This window comes from Anolis carolinensis, unplaced genomic scaffold (genome assembly GCF_035594765.1).
Source record: "Anolis carolinensis isolate JA03-04 unplaced genomic scaffold, rAnoCar3.1.pri scaffold_11, whole genome shotgun sequence".
Classification (NCBI taxonomy): Eukaryota; Metazoa; Chordata; class Lepidosauria; order Squamata; family Dactyloidae; genus Anolis; species Anolis carolinensis.
The window spans coordinates 12677371-12700051 of NW_026943822.1; the positions used below are offsets into that span (position 1 = coordinate 12677371).

A 22681-nucleotide genomic window follows, 5' to 3' on the forward strand; every position below is an offset into this window, starting at 1 on the left:
AAAACATACAGTATTTGTAACATAGGCAACATTACAAAGAATTATTACCATCTAGCAGAAGGTACATGGTGACAAAGGTAAGGACAGACAGACTGAGAAACAGCTTTTATCCTAGAACTGTAACTGTATCGAATTTAATGGCTTTGCATTGATGTGGCATTGGGGGCTGTGCAAGTGATTAAAATGTGGAAGGATGAATGTGTTGCTTTTGTGATGTGTGCTGGGAAAAGCATTTAATTTCATTGTGCAATGTACAATGACAATAAAGCTATTCTATTCTAGTCTAGTCTATGTATTTGTGTATATACCTAGTGTTGCTCAAATGTCATTGGGACCATTGCCTGCTTACTTTCTCCCTTCTCCAGCTCTGAGAAAGATGGCCTTCCTTACAATGTCTTATTATTGCCATCTGGCAGACGATACAAAGTGACAAAGCAAGGACAGACAGACTGAGAGACAGCTTTTATCCTAATGCTGTAACTAACTACAGTAGAATCTCGCTTATCCAACGTAAACGGGCCGGCAGAACGTTGGATAAGTGAATATGTTGGATAATAAGGAGGCATTAAGGAAAAGCCTATTAAACATCAAATTAGGTTATGATTTTACAAATGAAGCACCAAAATATCATGTTATACAACAAATTTGACAGAAAAAGTAGTTCAATATGCAGTAATGCTATGTAGTAATTACTGTATTTATGAATTTAGCACCAAAATATCACGATATATTGAAAACATTGACTACAAAAATGCGTTGGATAATCCAGAACGTTGGATAAGCGAGTCTTGGATAAGTGAGACTCTACTGTATATTGAACTCCATAGCTTCACATTGATGTAGCATTGGGGGCTGTGCCATATCAATTAGAATGTGGGGAAAGCATTTAATTTTGTTGTAGAATGTACATTGACAATAAAGTTATCTATTTTGTTCTAATCTATTCTATAAGAATCAGCTAGTAAATAAAATTCAACAATAATGAAATAAAATGTTCTTAACTAAACACATATTTAGTGGATAAAGACAGACAAAGCCAAAGTAATCCAGTAAACGTATTCTGTAAAACAATTCATTGCATTTTGGGACAGGTTAGGCAAATCAAATGACTTCAGTTGAGCATCATCCTTTCTTGGATTTACATCACACTCCATCCAGGGTGCATCTAGACTATAGTACTAATGTAGTTTGACGTCACTTTAACTGTCATGGTTCAGTGTTATGAAATCCTAGGAGTTGTGGTTACACGAGGTATTTCACCTCTTCTTCCCAAGAGTCTGGTGGCATATATCCTAGGATTCCATACACTGAACTACGTCAATTGTAGCGACGTCAGACTGTATAAACAATATAAATGTACTCTTCGTTGTAATAAGAAAAACATGCTGGTTGAATTTTTACATTTTTTGTAAGCATGCAATATATTGAGAAATTGTACTCTTGCACATTTTGGAACAGTACAATTTATCAAATTTCTCTTTTTAAAAAAAGATCACAATTGTTATTGGGGAAAATAGAATAATCTGATTTGCCAAACGTTTAAGTCTATTAAGATTATTTTTATTGCTAGCTTATAAAACCGAGTAGGCAGAACTTTATAACAAACACCTTTGAAAGGTTCTCATTCACAAGCAGCTGACGCCTGGATAATGAAATAGGGCTTTAAAAAGTGGCTGTTTAGACATAGATTATAAGATAAGGAGCCTTTAAACTTGCCATTTACAATGGTTGGCATGTGTGATTGTGAATTCGGTGACTGAACTAAATACAAAAGAGTGAGAGGGAATGTATTTTAAAAAGGGGAGCCCAAAAGCAACTTTTAGAGGGGGGTGTAGTGAAGTATATTAGACCATTTGAATATTTGGAAATTAACAATGTCCCAGTCATTACATCAGGCAAGATGCATCCAAAGGATCACATTTGAACATGTTTGCTTTCTGAAATATCTTCATTCTAAGATCCAAACTATTCCAAAGGCTCGGCTCTGATTATAATATAGTATTACTACAATGTCTGAAACCATACTTCTAATGAAGAAAGGAGACACAGAACACCTTATAACTATTGTCCTATTACACTCCTCTCTCAACTATATAAACTGTTCACAAGGATCCTGTTACAAAGAATATCTCAAGATGTAGAAATCAATAGGCAACAAGCGGGCTTCAGGCGCGGACACTCCACCCTCAATCACATCCGCGCAAACAGCTACTGGAAAAAAACCAGAATATCGAGTTCCGGTTTGTCTTGCTTTTGTTGATTCCACTCCATTGAGATCAATGTTATCCTTAATGCTCTGCACCAAGCTGGTGCAAACCCAGCGTATGTGAACATCATAAAAAGCATCAATACAAGTTGCACAATGGATACAAAACTTGTCAGAAGTGTGTCAGTGTCAGAATAAACAAAGGAGACACAATATCATCAAAACTGTTTGTGATAGGATGTCATAAGGAAGAGGGAGCAGGCTTCCTTTCTGCTGCCCTGGAGACTAGGACTCAATGGAGCCATGGGTTCAAATGACAAGGAAGGAGATTCCATTTAACATTAGAAAGACCTGACTGTAAGAATAGCTGTTTAACGGGAACTCTATACCTCGGACTTTGGTGGAAGCTTTTAAACAGAGGCTGGATGGCCATCCGTTGGGACAGACTTCATTGTGCTTTCCCTGCATGGCATGATGAGGTTTGGACTAGATGGCCCATGTGGCTTCTTCCAACATTATAATTCTCTGATTCTGTGATAGACTGGCCATACAACCACAACAACCTTTAGCCTTCTCTGCCACAGAGTACTGTTGCTTCACCAAACTATTAACTCCAGAATTCCGTAGCATTGAGCCACAGCAGTTAAAATGCTGTCAAATTGCATCACTTATACAGGTTCCTGAGACTTGTATGACTTGGTAGATAAGATCTCTTTGTCTATCTCTCTATCCACCCATCCATCTTGATATGCAAATTTTACAGTTGAAAACTGTCAAGATGGCAAAAAGCTATGAATGAAGGAAAATACATAACCTCGGAGAGGCTTCAGCAGTTTGCTTTGGTCTAAGCCCCCCCCCCCCCCCCGAGTCCAAATTATTTTTTAATGCAAACCATTTTTGCATACTGAACTCAGCAGCAGTTGAAGTCAGCTGAGGACAAAGTGAAAAAGTAGTAAAAGGAGAGAAGCTGGGATATTTAAAAACCAGCCAATAAAGTGGGAAGACAGAGGATTAATTGGGACTTTCTTTTGCATTTGGGAGGTATGTTTTTGTGAATATGGTTCTGCGCCCTTTCTGTAAGAAATGTTCCTAGGAAGACAGCAAATAAGCTTGCCCAGTCCCTATGAAATTCATAGTCTTCCAGAGTTTCTATCTTTTTGAAAAATATCCTATTCCCAAGCAAAGTGCTTAAGAGGTGGTATAGATTCAACTCCAAAAACTCTTGAACGACTGAGATTATCTTGGATGCATTTCAATCTGGACTCCACCCAGGTTTTGACACATTTTCTTTGGCACCAAGGGAGGTGTGTTTACACATAACCAGGTGTATTAAAACCCAGTGATAATCACTTTTGGGGATTGTATGGTTTCAGTATTGCATCTTTCAACTAGGGTAGAAATGATATGGCACTCCATGAGTATTTGGAAAGCATCACCTAGCATCCTTGTCACCCGCTATTTAGATTCAGTCTGCTGGGAGCCATAATCCAAATTCATCTGCTTAAGGATTCCCATTCCTCCTTTACTACTTTATTTGATAGCCTTCCCAGAACACAATAATGGACACATCTGTGCCATGGGTCTCTATTGCACCATGCTCTGAAAATCCCTTGCAAATAAAAAGCACACATAAACAAATGTTGTAAACAAGCAACTATTTGAAGTATGGCGAGCCCTTCTTGCAAGCCTGGGGGTTGTTATTATACTGTACTACAAACATCAAAGACTGGAGCAGCAGGATAGACTTGTCCTTCCCACAGAGAAGCCGGGAGCTCCTGCTCTTATTGTTCGAACAAGTCACTCACTGCCCCGTGCCCGCCGCATGTTTCAGCAGGACTGCAGGCACTCTCTGGAGAAACAAGTGCCCAAACCTGAAAAACTTATTGAGAAATACAAATGGCCAAACATCCCCATGCCAAAGCTGGGAACCTAGCAAAACTCTCGGTTCTCAGTGACGAGCTTGCAGTGGAACCGTCTTATGTTTTGTCCTGGCACTGCCCGTGCAGGCTGGCCATTGAGTCTGCTTCATCAAAAGCCTTCCTGGTTTGGGTTGGCACATGTCTTGGATGGCTTCTGCTGGATTTTCTGAAATGAATCCCAAGCTCATCACGACAACAGTTGAACTCCAGCCTTGACACAAACCTACATGACACAAACCTACATTGCTCTCCAAAGTATGCCTCAAAACTCCCTCTGAAAGTTTTACTACTACTACTCTCTTGTGATAAGAGACTGGCAAACCCATGTTGCAGCCCTAAAACATGATGCCATATGCACCCCAGTACCAAGTTGTTGCCCCCATTCTCACATCCATAGCTATTAATGAGTAAAACCCACTAATAACCACTAATCCACAACATTTCCATCACCTCACTTGGTGCAATGTCTTCCTTTCTGCTTTTATGCCAACATGTCATCACTGTGTTTGGAGGGTCTGGTGTTTCGCAATGGGCATTGCAGTCCAACAAAACCCAACAATCATAAAAGACCCGAAGGGCCACCATAGTCTACCTTTGCCCTCTGGTTATCTAGGTGGTTATCCCACTTGTGAAATAGCTTCATGCCAGAGAGGCAGATGAGCATTGACTGCCCATGGGATTTTCCATACCTTCTGCAGCCTTTAGAAACTTTGCCAGGTACTTTGGAGGCACTAGCATTTCAAACCTCTGTATGATTCAGATTTTAAAACAGTTATTTTTTAACTGAAGGCAAGAAGTGTAAGTCAATGAAAGGCTTTGCGGAAGGGTGATGAAAAGAGTTAAAACATCCTGCGTTATGCAGAAAGACTTGTAAGGCTGGTAGAGTTGCCGCGAGCCAGGCCTCCAGCATCAGAAAAGGTTGTGTTGTCGGGCCACCCGTTAGACATGCTTTTGAGCAACTTTAAAAAATACTTGCTATTTTTTAATTTAATCCCCTGACATTAAGTCCAGTCGTGACCGACTCTGAGAGTTGGTGCTCATCTCCATTTTTTTAAATTTAATTTTGTTCTTCTTTCCTCCATTTATGTTATTTTATATTTTATTTTATATGCCACTTTTGTCCCAGAATAGGAATCAGAATGTCTCTGTAGTAAAGATAAAGGTTTTCCCCTGACATTAAGTCCAGTCATGACCAACTCGGAGTTGGTGTTCATCTCCATTTCTAAGCTGAAGAACCGGCGTTGTCCGTAGACACCTCCAAGTTCATGTGGTTGGCATGACTGCATGGAGCGACATTACCTTCCTGCCAGGGCGGTACCTATTGATCTACTCACATTTGCATGTTTTGAGCTGGTAGGTTGGCAGAAGTTGGGGCTAACAGCGGGAGCTCATGCCACTCCCCGGATTCGAACCACCAACCTTTTGGTCAACAAGTTCAGCAGCTCAGCAGTTTAACCCGCTGTGTCACCAGGGGCTCCTATACACTGTCAAATTAATGCAGTCTCACCGCCATGCAGCTTGGTCACTTTAACTGCCATGGCTCAATGTTGTGAGAGCTGTAGTTTTAAAAGATTTCTAGCCTTTTGGTGCCTTGCTAAATTACAGCTCCCAGGATTCCATAGCATTTAGTCATGAGAGTTAAAGTGGTATAAAATAAAAGTAAAGGTTTCTCCTGACGTTAAGTCCAGTCGTGTCCAACTCTGATATCGAACTGACTCTGGTATCTGGTAAAGTGGTATCGAACTGCATTAATTCAACAGTGTAGGTTGCACCCTCAAGGTGGCTTCTAAAGCACAGCACATTTGAAAAGCAGTTCATAAAATGTTTTAAGATCAATTAAAACATACAAAAACTTTAAAAAATGAACTCCAATAAAATCAATCCCCCTCCCCAGGAGAGCAGTTAGGTGGTTTGCTGAGCCATGGACGTCCTTTTGGGCAAGTTGCACCAGGTGCATCTGCATCGTAAAATGAACGCAATTTGACACCACTTTGAATTGTCATGTCTCTATGTTCTGGTGTTGGGTACAATGAGGAAGTTATTTCTATTGTTTAGATGGAATCTCTTTTCCTGCAAATTGAATCTCTTGCTCCATAGGAATTGGTTCTTGGGCCGGTTAATGGGCTGACAATGCTGCCAACTCATCGGCAAGCAAGCACTCAGCAGCTGGCTGGAGTGACACAGACAGGGTTTGCACTCCAGGTAGATGATCCTGTATAGTAATCCAGTCAGAGGTTCCGGTCAGGTGCATTATCGGCTGATCAATCAATAGGCAGGTTTTGTTGACGCCTGGATTCAGTTATCCCTCGTCTGCAGCTGTAAGTGTGGCCTTTATTCGCCAAGCTATTGTGTGTTTATCGGTTTGAGCACATTTCACAGCTCCTGCCTGGATGTGACCCACAAAAGCTGAAGACTTGGGCCCAGGCCTTGAGATCTGGTAACCCTAGCCCTGAGCAAAGACAGGAATGGAACAGTATTCACCCACTTTTGTTTCTTGAAGCCATTATTCATACAATAACCAGGACCAGGACCACTGACAATACCTGCCGATATTAAGCTCTGTGAATTTTTCTACATCCCTTACACAACTTTTATCATGGCAACTACAACCTGCACCAGCAAATTCCAAAGTCCTGCACCTGCCATAATCCCCCAAAGCTACTATCAGTGGGAAGCAGCTGCGTAAGCCATCACAAACCGTAATACTACACCTGATACACAAACCAACCCCTTGCCTTGCAATTCAGAACATACTGTTTTCTATGCAACTAACTACTGCCATCCTGAGTATAGTTAAATTTTTATTTTTGAGCAACTGAAGATACATAAGCATCTTGTTGCAATATTAAAAGATTTTATCTCTCATATGGTGTTAAGCATGAGAATTAACCATGAATGCTAAAATGATGCAGTCAAGGCACATGTTTTTGGAAGATGAGAGCATTCAGTGGCAATATTTACTTAAGGCCATTCCCATCTAGATGTATTAATGTAGCCTTCAGTACACTGTTCAATGTTATGATGGTTTCCTATCCCTGGGAATATACATACTATTTTTTGGGGGGGGGGGGGGGGAACGGACATTATAACAAAGGTATATTGTTACGTTAAAATGCTGCAGCTATGCTCCAAAAGCAAACAAGAGAAAGGGAGCAGAGTTATATTACTTTTTAATATTATATACTTCCAGCCAGTGAATACACATCCTTCATTTTTTTCAAACTTGTCCAGCTCATAAAATACTTCACTTTAGGAAAATGGTTGGCATTCCTTTAAAAAAAAATAGCACTTTTAACAACGATGTATTTGATAAGGCTGTAAAGCTCAAAACCGAAACAAGTCCTACCTTGATGTTTTGTTCCGAAGAGGATGTTTCAGCTACTCCCGAAGAATGAGCAGGTACGCCACCGCCTTCTCAGTGGTGAGCACCTCACCTGTTCATGCTTCCCAATTCTTGAGCAACCCACCCACGAAAAGTTGCCATTCAGGATCTCCGACTAAGGACAATCTGTGGCTTTTGCCAAGTGTTACGCTGCAACCCTGATGGAATAAAGCTGGTTATCTTTGACGCTGCTTGTTCTATCATTATAAAGTTAAGAAAGAGTCAATGTTTTATGGCACATTTCATCAGGAGAGGTAAACATAGCAGTGACAGAAGGAGATTCTTCAGGTTGAATTTCTTACAAGCCCTTATTAGAAGAGATGAGGCTTAGTATAGTAAAGTCGGAAAGATACTTAACTTCAACCTGAGGAATTCCCTGAAGAATCTACAGAGCGGGCATAGTTTTTGCAGTTAATATAAAATTTACTTTTTTATAAAGTCCGCTTTCCCTATTTTAATAGGAACGTGATGGTATTGTACAAGTTTAAAATATTGTAAGATTGAAAACATCTCAGATTATGAGACTCTTTACATTTCCAATATAAACTGCGGAGTTCTCATATTTATTTATTTATTTATTTATTTATTTATTTATCATATCAGAAGCTTACCGAGGGTAAAGTTGGAGTGCCTCTGGTGATGCTATAAGAAAGTCCTCCATTGTGCATGTGGCAGGGTTCAGACTGCATTGTAGTAAGTGGTCTGTGGTTTTCTCTTCTCAACACTCGCATGTCGCGGACTCCACTTTGTAGCTCCATTTGTTAAGATTAGCTCTGCATCTCGTGGTGCCAAAGCACAATCTTTTGAGTGCTTTTCAAATTGCCCAGTCTTCTGTGTGCCCTGTGTCTCTCATCCATTATCAGCCACTGGTTGACTTTCTGTGTTCTAGCCTCCCAGTTTTGGACTCTCACTGAGGTGTTCCTTCAAGTATTTCTGTAGATCTTAGAAAACTATTTCTTGATTTAAGGTGTTGGAGTGCTGGCTGATATCTGAACAGGGGATGGGCCAGAGATGTCACTGCCTTGGTCCTTTCATTATTGGAATCCTAATAATAATAATAATAATAATAATAATAATAATAATAATAATAATAATTATTATTATTATTATTATTATTATTATTATATTATTATTATTATTTTAACCTGCCTCTCCTCACAGCTTTAGGTGGGTTACAACATTGCTAAAACACATAACCAGAACACATAATCATTTTAAAATACCCTGTAGAATACACATATTAAGACATATTTCCATAAAATACATATTAAAATACACAAAAGTTAGACATAGTGTGGAAGTTTAAAATTCATCATTAAAACCATCTGGGTATGGTTAGGCCTGCCGGAAGAGATAGGTGTTCACTTGTGTCTTAAGTTGTCTCATAGCCAGAGCTTTCATTTTCTCTCTGTTTGTTGCACATAAAAGTTCAGGATAAGGTTACTGTCTTTCTTCTTCAGGCAAAAACCCAACCTGCATTGGTTGAGAATATGAAATAATTCATCTTCATTTCTTTTCATGTCTACTTCTTGTACAGAAGCATTATGAAAAGGTGGTCATGTGGAAAGCTACAGCTTGGATTTGGAACATGGGGCCATTCTTATTGTCTCCCTCTAAATTAAGAAATTTTTCGTATTACAGCGCCCACCCAATATTTTAGATTACAGTTCCCATTATCCTGCCCAATTGCCATTCCGAATGACTTGATGAAAATAAACCAGGTTGGTGATAGCTGTATTACAAGCCTGGGAGTGGCTAATCTTGAGCCTCATCAGAAACAAAAGTACCTGCCAAACCTATTTCTTGTGCAACAATGAGAAAAGGGTAGGCTGTATGAGTGAACTTGATTACACAAGATACACCATCAATCTAGACAAGATGAGGAGGTAAGTCTAAAAGAGTTTCGAATTTGAGGGGGTTTCTAGAAACCTACAGCTAACAAATCATTCTCAAATCTATATTACATCAATTCCTTAAGGCCAGTTGAAAATATGCAAGCTTCAAGTTCATCAGCCATGGTTGAACCTGGAAAATTCTATTGGAGAGAAGGGCACAAGAGGGTCAAGGAATACTTCAAGTTTGGGTATATTAAGATTTCACTAAGAAAAATAATAGTGGCATGCTAAAATTGGTACATTAAACATATTCTCATGAAAGAAGTCATGCGGATTTAGATTTTTTTGAAAAGACGGCACATATTAACCAATTCAAAATGCTGTTGTTAAATGCCGTCAAGCCCACTATGACTAACAATGACCCAATGAACGAGATTCCTCCAAGTCACACCTTGCAGACTTAGGACCATAGTTTCCTTGACTGAATCTATCCATCAGGAATGCCATCTTCTTCTCTTTCATTTCTTGCTGCCTTCTAATTTGTTGTCTTTTCTATTGAGTCATGTCTTCTTATGATATCTCCAAAGTATGACAGTCTCAGTTTAGTCATCTTGGCTTCTATGGAGAGTTCAGGCTTTGCTTTAGGACTCACTTATTTATCTTTTTAGCAGTCAGTGGTGTCTGTAGAATTCTTCAGCACATTTCAAATGATTTTTTCCCCATAAGCTTTCACAACTGTACATAGAAACTGGAAATCTGATGGCATGAACAAGCCTTTAGTATTCAATAATATATCTTCACACTTGAGGATCTTATCTAGTTCCTTCACTGTTGCTCTTACAAGTCCAAGCCTTCTGGTTTCTTGACCGCTGTCTCCATTCTGGTTCATGACTGATCTGAGGTCACATTGAAGACACCCAATGTGGATATTTTTAGATTTTGGAATGACAGAAAAATGAAGCTCAATCTAAGCTAACTTTAGAAAACATTTATCTTTTACACAGAACAATAGGTGTATTTCACATTTCACGTCTTGCAGGAGTATTTTACTTTGTTTGTCTGTTAAAACTAACCTCCATGCTTCCTTGTCCAAATCCTAGATCCACTTTTGCATTAATTCATGAGACATTCATGGTCTCAAGCTTATCACCCAATATAAATTCCTACACCTTGCTGTAATTAATCCATCCACTCCTTCAGTTGCATTCTTTAAGATACACACCACGAAGTCAAATTCCCCTCTCTCTAAAAATGGTAGGGTTGAGAAGACTGTGGTAGCATTTAATGGGTTGATCCAATGAAAGGAAACATCTTGCAAACCTGACCTTAGGTGGAGACACAATGCGTTTTACATCCATCATTGGGCTGCACATCCTCACTCCAGTTCTTTCCCACAGAAGCTGTGGTGACTGAGTGTTGTGTTTATGAGGCTTGCAGATGTGATTTCCCAATGGGATCCAGAAAGACCGTAGCAAGTTGGTTCCTGTTTGAGGCGAGAGGCTCCCCTTTATGCAACTTGATCAACCGTCTCTCAACACCCACTGGTGTTTGTCAACATTTGTTACCCAGCCACCTTGACAGACATCTATAAACTTGGCACAGAAAAGGAAAGAATTTAGTTTCTATGCTTCTTGCAATGAAAACAGAAGCAAAGGTCTGGAGCTCCTTAATATCTGTGTCTACTTTTAAATGAGTCCTGAATGAAACAATCAACTAAGTCCTCCTTTTGCTCTAAGTTTCACCGGGGTGTGGACAGGTCTCACTATTTAATCCCATTTTATACAAGAATTTAAATCTCAGAAACAAGATGTTGCAACCATCTGATAATTCCTGTGACAGACATCCATAGGTTCTCAGGCCTAGGTTGACAATTGCTCTTCAAGGAAAAAACAGTGTCCACAAAATAAGAGAAAAGTTAATTTGATATTGAAAATATTTCTATGTACTTCAGCAAATACATTAGTTTTTAGCTAACCTAGCAAGATTACTTCTGGGAAGAAAGAGGTGTCCACATTTGCTGACTAACCATCACAAATCTTTTAATTTATTATATATTTATCCATCCCTTGGTATCTGCTTGGACTTGGTTCCAGACAACCTTGTGGAAACCAAAATCTGTGCTCAAGTCCTATTATATACAATGGCACAGGAAAATGGTATCCCTTATATATCAAATGGCAAAAACAAGGTTTGCCTTCTGGGATTTTAAAAATGTTATTTTGGTTGAATCCATTGATCCAGAATCTGAGGATACAGAGGGCTGATCGTACCAAACCATCCATTCTTTAGATACTGAAACATAGAATATATAATTTAATGAATATCTCATAGATCCATAAAAGAAAATAAATATGCCAACAACGTCTCTGTCATTCTGTTAAAGAGATGTAACTGCAAGATAGGTCTTTCTGGCTGTTTTAAATTCAGATACGTATATTTAGCTGTTGACTCTCTTCCAGCAGTCTCCGATATTTAAGCCTGAGGATATAAACTCAAGATACTTCCCAATACAGGCGCCTAGAGGAGCCCATTTAAGCTTCCTTGTAATTAGACTAAAATGAAGGCTAAGCAATGAGAGTGAAATTCTAATGCATGCATGCAAATAGCTGAGAGAAGAGGTGGGGCCACACAGCTCTAAAAGAGCCATCCAAGCACAAAATAACAAGCAATCAAGAAGCAAAACTAGGTTGCTGAAATGTTATTAGTTCCCCAGGATTTGGCCGAGGAATCCTCAGGATTTGACCGAGGATTGGGTTCACAATCAGTCCTATAATGGAACATCTGGGAAGGATGGAGTCTGCCCGTTTTTAAATGGATCACTTCATTACTTGAAAGCTTCTTCCAAAATACAGATTTTTTTTTACTTTCTCCAATCTCTACATTTCTTATTTTGATGGCAAGCTTATAAATTGACTACCATATATACTGGGCATTACCTGGATGTTGGAGAAGCCACCACTTGGCTGCTTTCTCCCTTCTCCAGCTTCAAGAAGGCCTTCTTTACAATGTCTCCATGGCAATGCTCTGGCCTGCTGCATGCCTCCAAAAGCATTTCCTTGGTAATGTTCTAGTGCTCTTTTCTGTATTACATCTCTATCTGAGATCTATTGACTGCCCCCTTGCGATTTCCTCTGAGTACTGCACATATTTTTTGTTAGTTTAGTGGGCCCTGCCTCCAAAGGGCACAATTTTGTAGTCAAAACCGCACAATTATTTTAAGTTGAGCAATGAAGAGTAGATGTGTCACGTTTGGTTCAGATCCACCATACCATGGATATCCTTTGTGGAACAAACCAACCAAATATACATAATTTGACTTTGCTATAGAGTTTTTTTTGTAACATGCTGGAAGTAGCTGCTGGAGCTTCTTTGTCAATGGTGTTGTTCAGTAACCTTTGCTTGAACTTGCCAATTCTTAGCCTCAGTGTACTAAGAAAAAAGTGTTGCATCTGTGTCTCATGGTTATGATGAGCATATTTACATTTCTCTCACACATTTATTCAGGAAAGGCAAGTCGGCATTCAACACATTGTGTACAAAGGATCTTTTTTGAATGATGCTCATTTTTTTAACCTTTGATTATAATACATACATACATATGCAAGGTGCCAGTTTTATTTCATAGAAGCATCCATGAAGATGGCCAGTTATACATAAACTATATTTTCCAGACAAACTCTTTTGCACTTAAATCAATGGATTTTTAACCACAAAGAAAACTTCTCCAGCCAACCGGAACAGATTATTATTATTTTTAAAGAAAAATAAATAAATCCGCCCAAACATACCTTTGGCCACACGTTTGAGGGACATGTTAATCTTCTGGAAACCTTATTTCGAATGCTAACAAGTGGGTGGAGATACATTAGGATGTCGGCATTGTATGTCTTTAGACTTGTATGCTTTGCTGACTGCTGCAATTTGGGTCAAGAGCTTCAGGAGCGCATTTGGATTGTACGGAAACAGGTTTCTTTTGTATAGTTTAGAAACCAATACTTGAAGCTCTTGGAAACATTTTACGGATTTCTGAAGCATTTCTTCCTCAGACCCAAGAATGTCTGGGGATATTTGGCAGCCAGAGGTTGAAGCAGCATTCACGTTTTCGTGATCCAGAAATAATACAGTTTGCTTTGAGGCTCCAGCTTCATCATCCACTTCCATAATGTTACTTTCATCTGGACACGATTGATGATTCAAAGACTGCTGTTCTGTTTCGGCCAAACACTCCTCTCCTATACATTCTGTCTCAGAATCATCTGAGCTTTCATAGTCAACCAGACGCTGAAGGGGTTCCAATAAAGATGTGTTGTCAAACCCTTGCAACAAGGTAGTCCTGGTAGCTCTTGCAGACTGACTGTCCATCGGCCAAGATGAAGAAAGTTTCGTGGAAGTGGTCAAAAGCATCACAGTGCAGGGCTGTGGATCACAGGAATCACTCTGTAAACTTGAGTCGAAGTGGTAACTTCCTTTACGTTGGGATAACAGAGGAAAACCAGTGTCTCCGTAGGCTGTGGGCTTAAGGAACCTACATATTTGCACAAACTGGTGCCAGTTTTCTACAAGTAACTTTAGGTATCTTACAAAATACTCCAGGAAACAGGTTTCGGATGAAATCAAGAAATCGAGAAGAACGGTAGCATCAAACGCAATACTTTTTAGGAGAAATAAAAAGATACAGTGTGGGTTGCAGCCGTTCTGATGTGTCCACGTTTCATAATCCAAATGGGACGCAGTAGAACCAATGTCATGCCAGACTCTAGAAAATCAACAATTGTATAATAAATGAATAGCAGGTGGTACCATGGTTGTGGTTTTTTTTTTTTAACCAAGAACTCCTTTATCAATATTTTATTGCAAACTATAGTTTAATTCACACGTCATCATCTTTGTCTACTAAGACATATTTTGAGTTCCACAATCTGAATGGCACATGGTAGAATGAATTTTGTGCCAGAATCTAGAAAAATAACAACTGTATAACAAATGAATAACAAGGGGCAGAAAGGTTTTTTAAAAAACCAATAATTCACTTATCAGTGTTTATTCCGAGTTATAGTTTAATGCACACATCATAATCTTGGCTTACTAAAACATATTTTATACATGTTGCACCTATCCCATTATCATTATCATTATCATCATTATTATTATTATTATTATCCCGCCTCTCCTTTCTGCTTGAGTAGAGAAACAACATAGATAAATGCATCTATAAAATCACATATTAAAACATAGTTATAATGTTATGCAATGCATTAATTATACTTATTTGATTATATAGATTCATAAAATTATTTGTTGAAATTCATGAGCCCTCCCTCTAATCCTAGGGATAGTGTTAAATGTGAATTCATTATGTTATTTAAATTCCCTGCAGAGTGACTCCCTTATTAATGCATATTCATTGCATTTTCATCTACGAAGCTGAAGGCATATTCCTGAACATGCCATGTTTTTTTTTCCTACTGGCCCATGACTGTCTGCTAGGAATTGCCTTAATGCTCCTTATTTTGTGCTTAGTTTTTTTGGCTACCTACAAATATCATCTTCTCGCTTGGACACACAGAGCAACTCAATTCCCCATTACAAACATGGCAGCTCAAAGCAAAATGATTTTTCTCTTTGGTTTGCCAGAGTTCCTTGACTCTTTCCAAGAAAATAATTCTGATTTTCTTAATTTTGTCCCACTTTTTACTGTAACTTTTAGCAGTCCACAAACCTTTGCATACTTGGCTGTGATTTCTGGTGCTTTGGAGACACATTTAATGAAAATTCCAAATAGCTGTCACTAATTGTAATAAATATTTTGCTGTTGATATTTTCAGAAACAAGCCAGCTATCTAAGAATTTTAATGTATTTACTGTGGCTGAAATCTATTTTTCAGCAAGTCTGTGGTTTGATTCTTTTTCTTTTTTTATTGATGGAGAAGACAGCATTTGATTCTTTTTCTAATAATCATCTATGCTTCTGTGTATCATCTATTTTAATTTTATTTGACATACTATTTTCTGCACATGAAAACTAAAGTCACATCCAGCTGGTTTGGCAGCAAATTTTGAAACAGACATGAAACCTCAGGAATTAACCGTCAAAACTGAAAGAAAGTCAGATCAGACCTTGTTTCAAGTTATACTCAAAGTGATACATTGCTGACTAAAATTGTTTATAAAGTCACTTGTCATTTTCTTCATGTTTTTGATGACAATCTCTTATCAAAGGAAGGAAAAGCAGGTACTAACCTCTCAATCTTTACATGAATTGTTAATAAGGCTTTTGAAGCTTCAAACAGGTCATCGTCTTGTTCTATAAACAGCACAGAAAGCCACATGCAGAGATGCCCCAATGGGTGGACACAAGCAGAAGGCCTCAGGTATCTTTTTAAGAACATCAGCAATGGAGACATGACATTCTCTAAATGAACTACCAAAAAAGCAGGGAGGGGACAAGTAAATATTCAATCCAGAACTATTTTGACATTACAGGTAGCCTTCAAGTTAAATACAAGAGAGGTTCTGTAGCTTTGTTCTAAAGTTGAACAGGTACATTTTATGAGTTTAACTCCAGACCAATATATATATTGTTTAGCTTTGGATAGCATATGGAAAGGCTAACACCGCTGTGGTGTCTCTTTTGCTTCTGTGTTCAGAAGATTCCACCTCATTTTTTGTACTTGTGGGAATTGGATTTTGAAAAATTTGGCTTGTTATGGAAACAAGGATTGGAGACAAAGATTCAGTGGAAACCCCTTTTCCCACATGATAATAACTCTTTTAGGAGCACATTCCCCTTTCAAGAAGTTGATTTCTCTCATTTCCTCTTGTGTCTCCCCCCGTTCCTAACTAGGAGTTGTTAGTAAATAGGATGTTTGTAACTCGGGAACTGCCTCTGCTTAGAAACCACACATTTCTTTTCAGCATGCAAAATAAAAAGAGTCCCAAGAGTAAATTTTGCAAAAATAATGACATAGAACAACTGTTTTAACCTCAGCTTGCTTCAATAAAATATTAAATTAAAATTCCTTCCAAAAATGCAATGACAGAAGTGAATTAATCTATGCAGGAAGATTAACCCAGGAATGTTATATGACTGAAATGAGATAATGATTTCCTGTTGGTATCTCATTTGCAAATGGCCAGCATTCATAGTTGTTGAGAACAGTATGGTGGGTCTGGGAGAAACTGCACACTTTAAATTACTTTGAAAATAAAATAAAATAAACACATTACCTTGGGTTTCAGCTTCAGAATCCAGGATTTTTATCTCTAATGCTTTCAGAAAAACCAGGCTTAAGGCTCCGAGAGTCACTTGATCAGCACTGCTACAGGGACTCTCTTCAGGCTTAACTAGTGTGCCTCCGAAATGGCTGCTCTTCTCACTAACAATCAGCCTGTTCAGCCACCCAGAATTCACAGACTGCAGGACAGCACCAGCAAGCACTGATGTATCTGCGCTGATATAAGAATCCTGGTAGGAGGAAGGAGGCATTTTTCTTTTTATTAGGTCTTCACCAGCTTTGTGAAGAATGCATTTTTTAAGCAAAACAATTGACTTTTTCTTGATGAAGTCATGAACAGGCGCAGTGGCAAGGCCCAAAATGAAGGAAGCGTTCAAAAACAACATCCGCTGGCAGGAAAGGTTCAGTGGCAGCTGAATTCTAGAGGCCACAAGCAGTTCAAGGACATCTAGAAAACTGCTCAAGTCATTTGTGGCTTTTGCAGAGATAGGATAATCTTGCGGGATGTCAGAATAACAAAACATGACAGAGTCATAAAAGCCTTTGAGTATCTCATCAAGTGGCATCAGAACCATCTTCAAGTCTCCTGTAACAAAGCATTACCAAGATCAGTGTTTACTGTCCAGTTCCAGTTCAGCTACTCTGATAAAAGTGGGTTTTCTAGCAGAGAAACAACTTCCCTCATGCAAATGCTGCCCTTCCTAATATTTATGTTCCCAAAACAGGCAAAGTGCCTACCATTAATATTTTCAGATAGACTACCTCTTCCAATACATATTTACAAATTGATTCCAATTCAAATGTACCTCTTTTGCAGAAGCCCTCATCTTTCAAAATCTCTTTTATCATGTTCGTAAGAGTTGACAGGCATTCTGTTATCCAGTCCCCGCTAGGAAATCCCAACAAAGCCTCTGAGGAAAAAGCAAGCCAGGCATTGTTCAGTAAATGCTGAGGAAGAAAAAAGAAAGAGCACATTCCCATATTAGAATTAAGTAAAAAGTAACCACAACTGCCAAATCAAAAGAAGAGAATGATATGAGATACAGTGGCGTGCTGCTATTAGAAGGGATGAACTTCCCACATTTCCTTACCCTTTTGCAAAACAGCTATCTCGCAAGGCTAGACTTCAGCCAGGCCTGTATATACTGTCTCGTCCATGCTTTAGCCTTCAAGCTTACGGTTTCATTTATCACAAGAGCCAATAACTTAGGCCTGACTGCGTTACTAACTCTGTTTTTAGTATTTCAGAGCTAACGTGGCCAAATAAGCCTCTATGTGTGGATTATTCCATATTCAGGAGAACAAGACTTGCAGGAAGTCTAGAACCTGATACTAAACATGTGCAAAGAGATAAATCTTATGGGTAGCTTTCTCCCTACCTGAACACCTGCCTACACATCTACAGGCCACTAATAATGAACTATATGTGATTAATTAAGAGAAGCATTAACAAATCTTTGGCCCTCCAGTTGTTTGAGCCTCCAACTCCCAGAAGCCCCTACTGCCATCTTATCCAAAGGCCAGGAATTCTAGGAGCTGAAGTCCAAAACACCTGAAGGGTCATATGTTTGACACCACTGCATTTGAGCATGAATTGACTAAGTAGACTGCCTTCCTCAATGAGAAAAAAGTCTGAATAAGGCTGGAGGACAACACAGAAAAATTACAATTTCCAGACATCGTGGGAAAGATGGTTTTTAAGATCAAATTGGGGGGTGCTATTTAATTTGAATATGTTTTATGGATTTTAACTGATTTTTAATACCAATGATATTAAATTCTGTTTTAATGTTTGCATATATGTAGATTTTAAATTGTATTGAAATGCATTTAATGTAAGCTGCTTTTGAGTCTCCTTATGGGTACAAATGAAAACAATAACAATAGTAATAATAATAAGCCTGCCATCTAATGGCTTTATTTATTATTTATTTATTTGCAGTATTTCTATCCTGCCTTTCTCTACCCCAGAGGGAACTCAAGGCAGCTTTACATAGAAGGCAGCTATTCGATGCCTTGATAACAGTACAACAATCCTTCCTCACCTCCAAGCGATTACAGAATATTGACTTTCATTTGCCTTTACACCTGAATACTAGGAACACATAAATTGCCCCACAATTCAGAAGATGACAGTACATAAACACATACTGTGTCCTAACACAAGGATGAAAAGTTTCAACATCAAAGCATCCTTGCAATCACTTATATTTGCTAAAGTTGAAATAGGTTCACAATATATTTGATTAGGTCAGTTAAACACTCACTCACTTCCCCTCTTTAATTATACTGATGTAAACTTGCGGTTTACAATAATTTTTTGATGACTGAAAGAAAGAGGAATACTTTTGGTGTTGTTGATGTGGAATACCACAGGTATAATTGAAAACATGGAGGAGGTATGGAGCAATTTTTGGAGGTAGAAGTCATAATTGGTTGCTACCAAGATTTGGTCCAGAATCTTACAGTTGGTGAGAGCTTTGTAACTACTGCAAATACAAAAGTCCTATAAAAATGGCTTAATAAGACATTATATCTGCAAACAATTTTTTAAAAAGTTTATCTTATGTTATGTAGCCCTCTGGCTGATGATTCTGGAATTGCACTGTCTATTAAACAGGAAATAACACTTTCAAACGAGGAACAGAAAATATTTCAAATTTTGTTCCATAGTGTTATCAAAAAGAATTTTAAAGGCTTCTTTGTTAAAAATGTAAAATACTATGCATTGATTTTTAAGTCCAGATGAAATAACATGAACTTTTAAAATCTTTCGATTAATTTAATAGTCACCAATTAATTAGAGAGCATATCAATTAGCTACATTACATTCTTGTTTCAAAAACCCTGAGTGCAGCACAAGGCAAGTGTTTCTATTCAAACAGGCATTAACCCAAATCCTGTGTGTGACTCACCTCTTCCTTTAGCTGAAAACATACAAGGGAGACCAAGGCTTTGGATGCCAAATAGGAGAGCTGCTTATCCGAACTGCACACAAAATGAATCTGAAAAATGTGGGAAAGGGGAAAAAACTGTGGATAAGAGTGGTCTTTTAAAAAAAGAAAGCTCAGGGGAAAAAAATCACTTAAGAAACTTACTAATTTGGAGTCAATGTGGGCTTCTTCAAGAAGGATTCGAACAATCTCAAGATACTTGCATTTTATTCCAACGGCCAATTTTTGGCTCTGCATTTTAGCAAGTATCATCTTGATCAAGGTTAACTGAAGTAACGTAACTTCTTCTGTCTGGTGTCTTGACTGGTTCTCGTTTTCAGATTCATCATCCACCTTGAAGGCCAAAGAGTCTAGTGTAGATTTCTGGATATCAGGCTCAAGAGAAAATAGACACAATTTCTTGTTTTCTCCTGATAAGTCTGAAACATAAGGATCCAGGAGAGCTGCACACTCATGGTTATCTGTTGGTAAAGGGCCATCTGCCAGCACATCGTTGTACATCTGCCCCAGAAGGAAAAAAGGAGTCCCCATCATGGATCAATCTGGTATTTTCAATAACTCTGTATGTATTCACATGACAGCAATAAGGGCAGTTCTTCAATGATTAATTCTTTCGAGTAGAAGAAGCAAGTTAGATTTCCCCCCTGGAATAAAAGAAAGCCACAGTGGATAAGATTGGTAAAATGAGATTCTTAAATTGGTGGGACATTCAAACAATTAGGAATACTTTAATGGCACACTTGAGGTTTTTGACAGCCCAACAGTACAAGATTTGATATGTATGCAGTATTTTTACATGCATTTCCTTGCATCGTGAGATTATCAAAGAAGATAATCCACATTATCTATTTTGAACTGTATTATAAGGGGCCCCTTCTACACTGCCATGTAACCTCCAGATTATTTGCTTTGAACTGTATTATATGGCAAAATAGATCATGTAGATTATCTCCTTTGATAATTTGTATTATATTGCAGTGTAGAAGGGGCCTGAGTCTACATTGCCATATAATCCAGTTCAAACCAGATAATCTGGATTTTATAAGGCAGTGTTGAACAGGCCTTATTCCCAGGTATCTGAAGCACAACCTCCTCCTCCTCCTCCTCATTATTATTATTTTATTATTATTATTATTATTACATTTGCTAATTTTCTAAAAACTTACTTTGAACTAACACTAATCTGCACACTGCAACTACTAATAGGACTAGCCTGCAGTATATTATTATTATGGTTGTTGTTGTTATTATACACAGCCTTTTGTTTACCAAAGGAGACTAAAACAGTAAAAACTATGTCTGAATTAAAACCTAGTGCATACAGACATTAAAAACAGAAATTAACACAGATATATATATATATATATATATATATATATATATATATATAGTTAAAAGCTGTAAAACCATTATAGAAATCTACTAGAATACATAATACAGTTCATAACAACAATAATAATCTATTAGAAAATGTAACACACAGTTCACAATGGATGACTTCCCTGGAACTAGACACTAGACTCCTATTGAAGGAGGCCAAAATCCCATTGGTTTTATTAGCTGCCACGTCACACATGTACTGCTGTCGAGCCAATCTATTAGAATACATAAGACATGGTTCAAAATTAATAATAATAATAATAATAATCTATTTGAATACATAAAACATGGCCCATAATAATAATCATAATAATAATTAGAATAGATAAGACATGGCACATAATAATAATACTAACAACAATAATAATAATAATTGATTACAATAAATAAGACACTATTCATAATAATAATAATAATAACAATAACAATAATATATTAAAATACAGTAGAGTCTCACTTATCCAACACTCGCTTATCCAACATTCTGGATTATCCAATGCATTTTTGTAGTCAATGTTTTCAATACATCATTATATTTTGGTGCTAGATTCATAAATACAGTAATTTCTACATAGCATTAGTGCATATTGAACTACTTTTTCTGTCAAATTTGTTGTATAACATGATGTTTTGGTGCTTAATGTGTAAAATCATAACCTAATTTAATGTTTAATAGGCTTTTCCTTAATCTCTCCTTATTATCCAACATATTCACTTATCCAACGTTCTGCCGGCCCGTTTATGTTGGATAAGTGAGACTCTACTGTACATAAGACACAGCTCACAACAACAACAATACAGTAGAGTCTCACTTATCCAACATTCTGGATTATCCAACGCATTTTTGTAGTCAATGTTTTCATTACATTGTCATATTTTGGTGCTAAATTCGTAAATACAGTAATTACTACATAGCATTAATGTGTAATGAACTACTTTTTCTGTCAAATTTGTTGTCTAACATGATGTTTTGGTGCTTAATTTGTAAAATCATAACCTAATTTAATGTTTAATAGGCGTTTCCTTTATATATTTATATATAAAGCTATTTCCTTTATATATTATCCAACATATTCGCTTATCCAACATTCTGCCGGCCCGTTTATGTTGGATGAGACTCTACTGTACATAAGACACAGCTCATAACAATAACAATACACTATTACAATACATAAAACACCGTTCAGAATAATAATACCATAAAAATATATTATTCAGCCCAAGAAATCAGAAATACATAAGAATCTTAGTTAACCAGACTGGGAAACTGTTGTTTCTGGTTGCTTGAGAGTTAATATGAAAAACTGTCTGGCCTTGATTCGAGGACAGAAGTACAGCCACTAAAGGGAAATAAGGACGAATAAGGGCAGAATTCACGTCACTTCGTGTTACTGTATTGCTTAGGTTTCTCACCCGGCGAAGGGACGCAAAACGGGGCCACTCTACGGAAGGCTCCAACAGGAGATGCAGGCCCAAGCTCGCCCGTTGCTAGGCAACCTGCCTCAGCCTCCCACCGAGGCCCGCGGTGGAGGCTGGCCTGCGAGAGAGCCGTACTTCCGGTATTCCTCGGAGAGAGGCGATTGGCTTGCGTTCCGCTCGGGGGCGGGTGCAATGCCACTTCTTTTTCTCTCTCCCTCCCTCTTGCTCCATCCTCGTTCCCCGACACCAAGAGGTTTGGAAAGTGGCGTCGCTTTGATGCCGGAAATGTGCGGAGAACGTTCTGCCGTAAAGTTAGGGGTGGGAAGAAGCAGAAGGGGGGGGGGGGAGAAA

General features: G+C 38.1%; 2 protein-coding genes across 8 annotated transcripts in view; both read right to left on the bottom strand.

The window, feature by feature from the left end:
• cers3 (ceramide synthase 3) overlaps window positions 1-7611 on the bottom strand; it is a 57606-nt gene extending 49995 nt beyond the window's left edge. For both annotated transcript variants that reach the window (XM_003226495.4, XM_008119340.3), the window contains exon 1: window positions 7472-7611. The gene's annotated coding sequence lies outside the window, so the exon portion shown is untranslated. The remainder of the gene's footprint in view (window positions 1-7471) is intronic.
• lins1 (lines homolog 1) lies at window positions 7548-22652 on the bottom strand. Of its 6 annotated transcripts, none has more exons than XR_001730834.2 (8): window positions 22325-22652; window positions 19676-20175; window positions 19493-19582; window positions 17384-17525; window positions 16570-17163; window positions 15583-15763; window positions 13131-14098; window positions 7548-7665 (listed from the first exon to the last, which is right to left on the bottom strand). XR_001730834.2 is itself a non-coding variant. In XM_062963505.1 (8 exons), exons 3-8 carry the CDS (start codon window positions 20063-20065, stop codon window positions 13186-13188), a joined length of 2310 nt encoding a protein of 769 aa, XP_062819575.1. In that variant the 5' UTR covers window positions 20066-20175; window positions 21013-21126; window positions 22325-22651; the 3' UTR covers window positions 12942-13185. The 6 variants fall into 6 exon arrangements, 2 of the variants coding, with proteins under 2 accessions (XP_062819575.1, XP_008117548.1); XR_001730835.2 differs by lacking the exon at window positions 7548-7665 and adding an exon at window positions 8428-8552 and having other exon boundaries at window positions 22325-22651; XR_001730832.2 differs by lacking the exon at window positions 7548-7665 and adding an exon at window positions 8619-10934.
• Window positions 22653-22681: the final 29 nt, after the last annotated feature.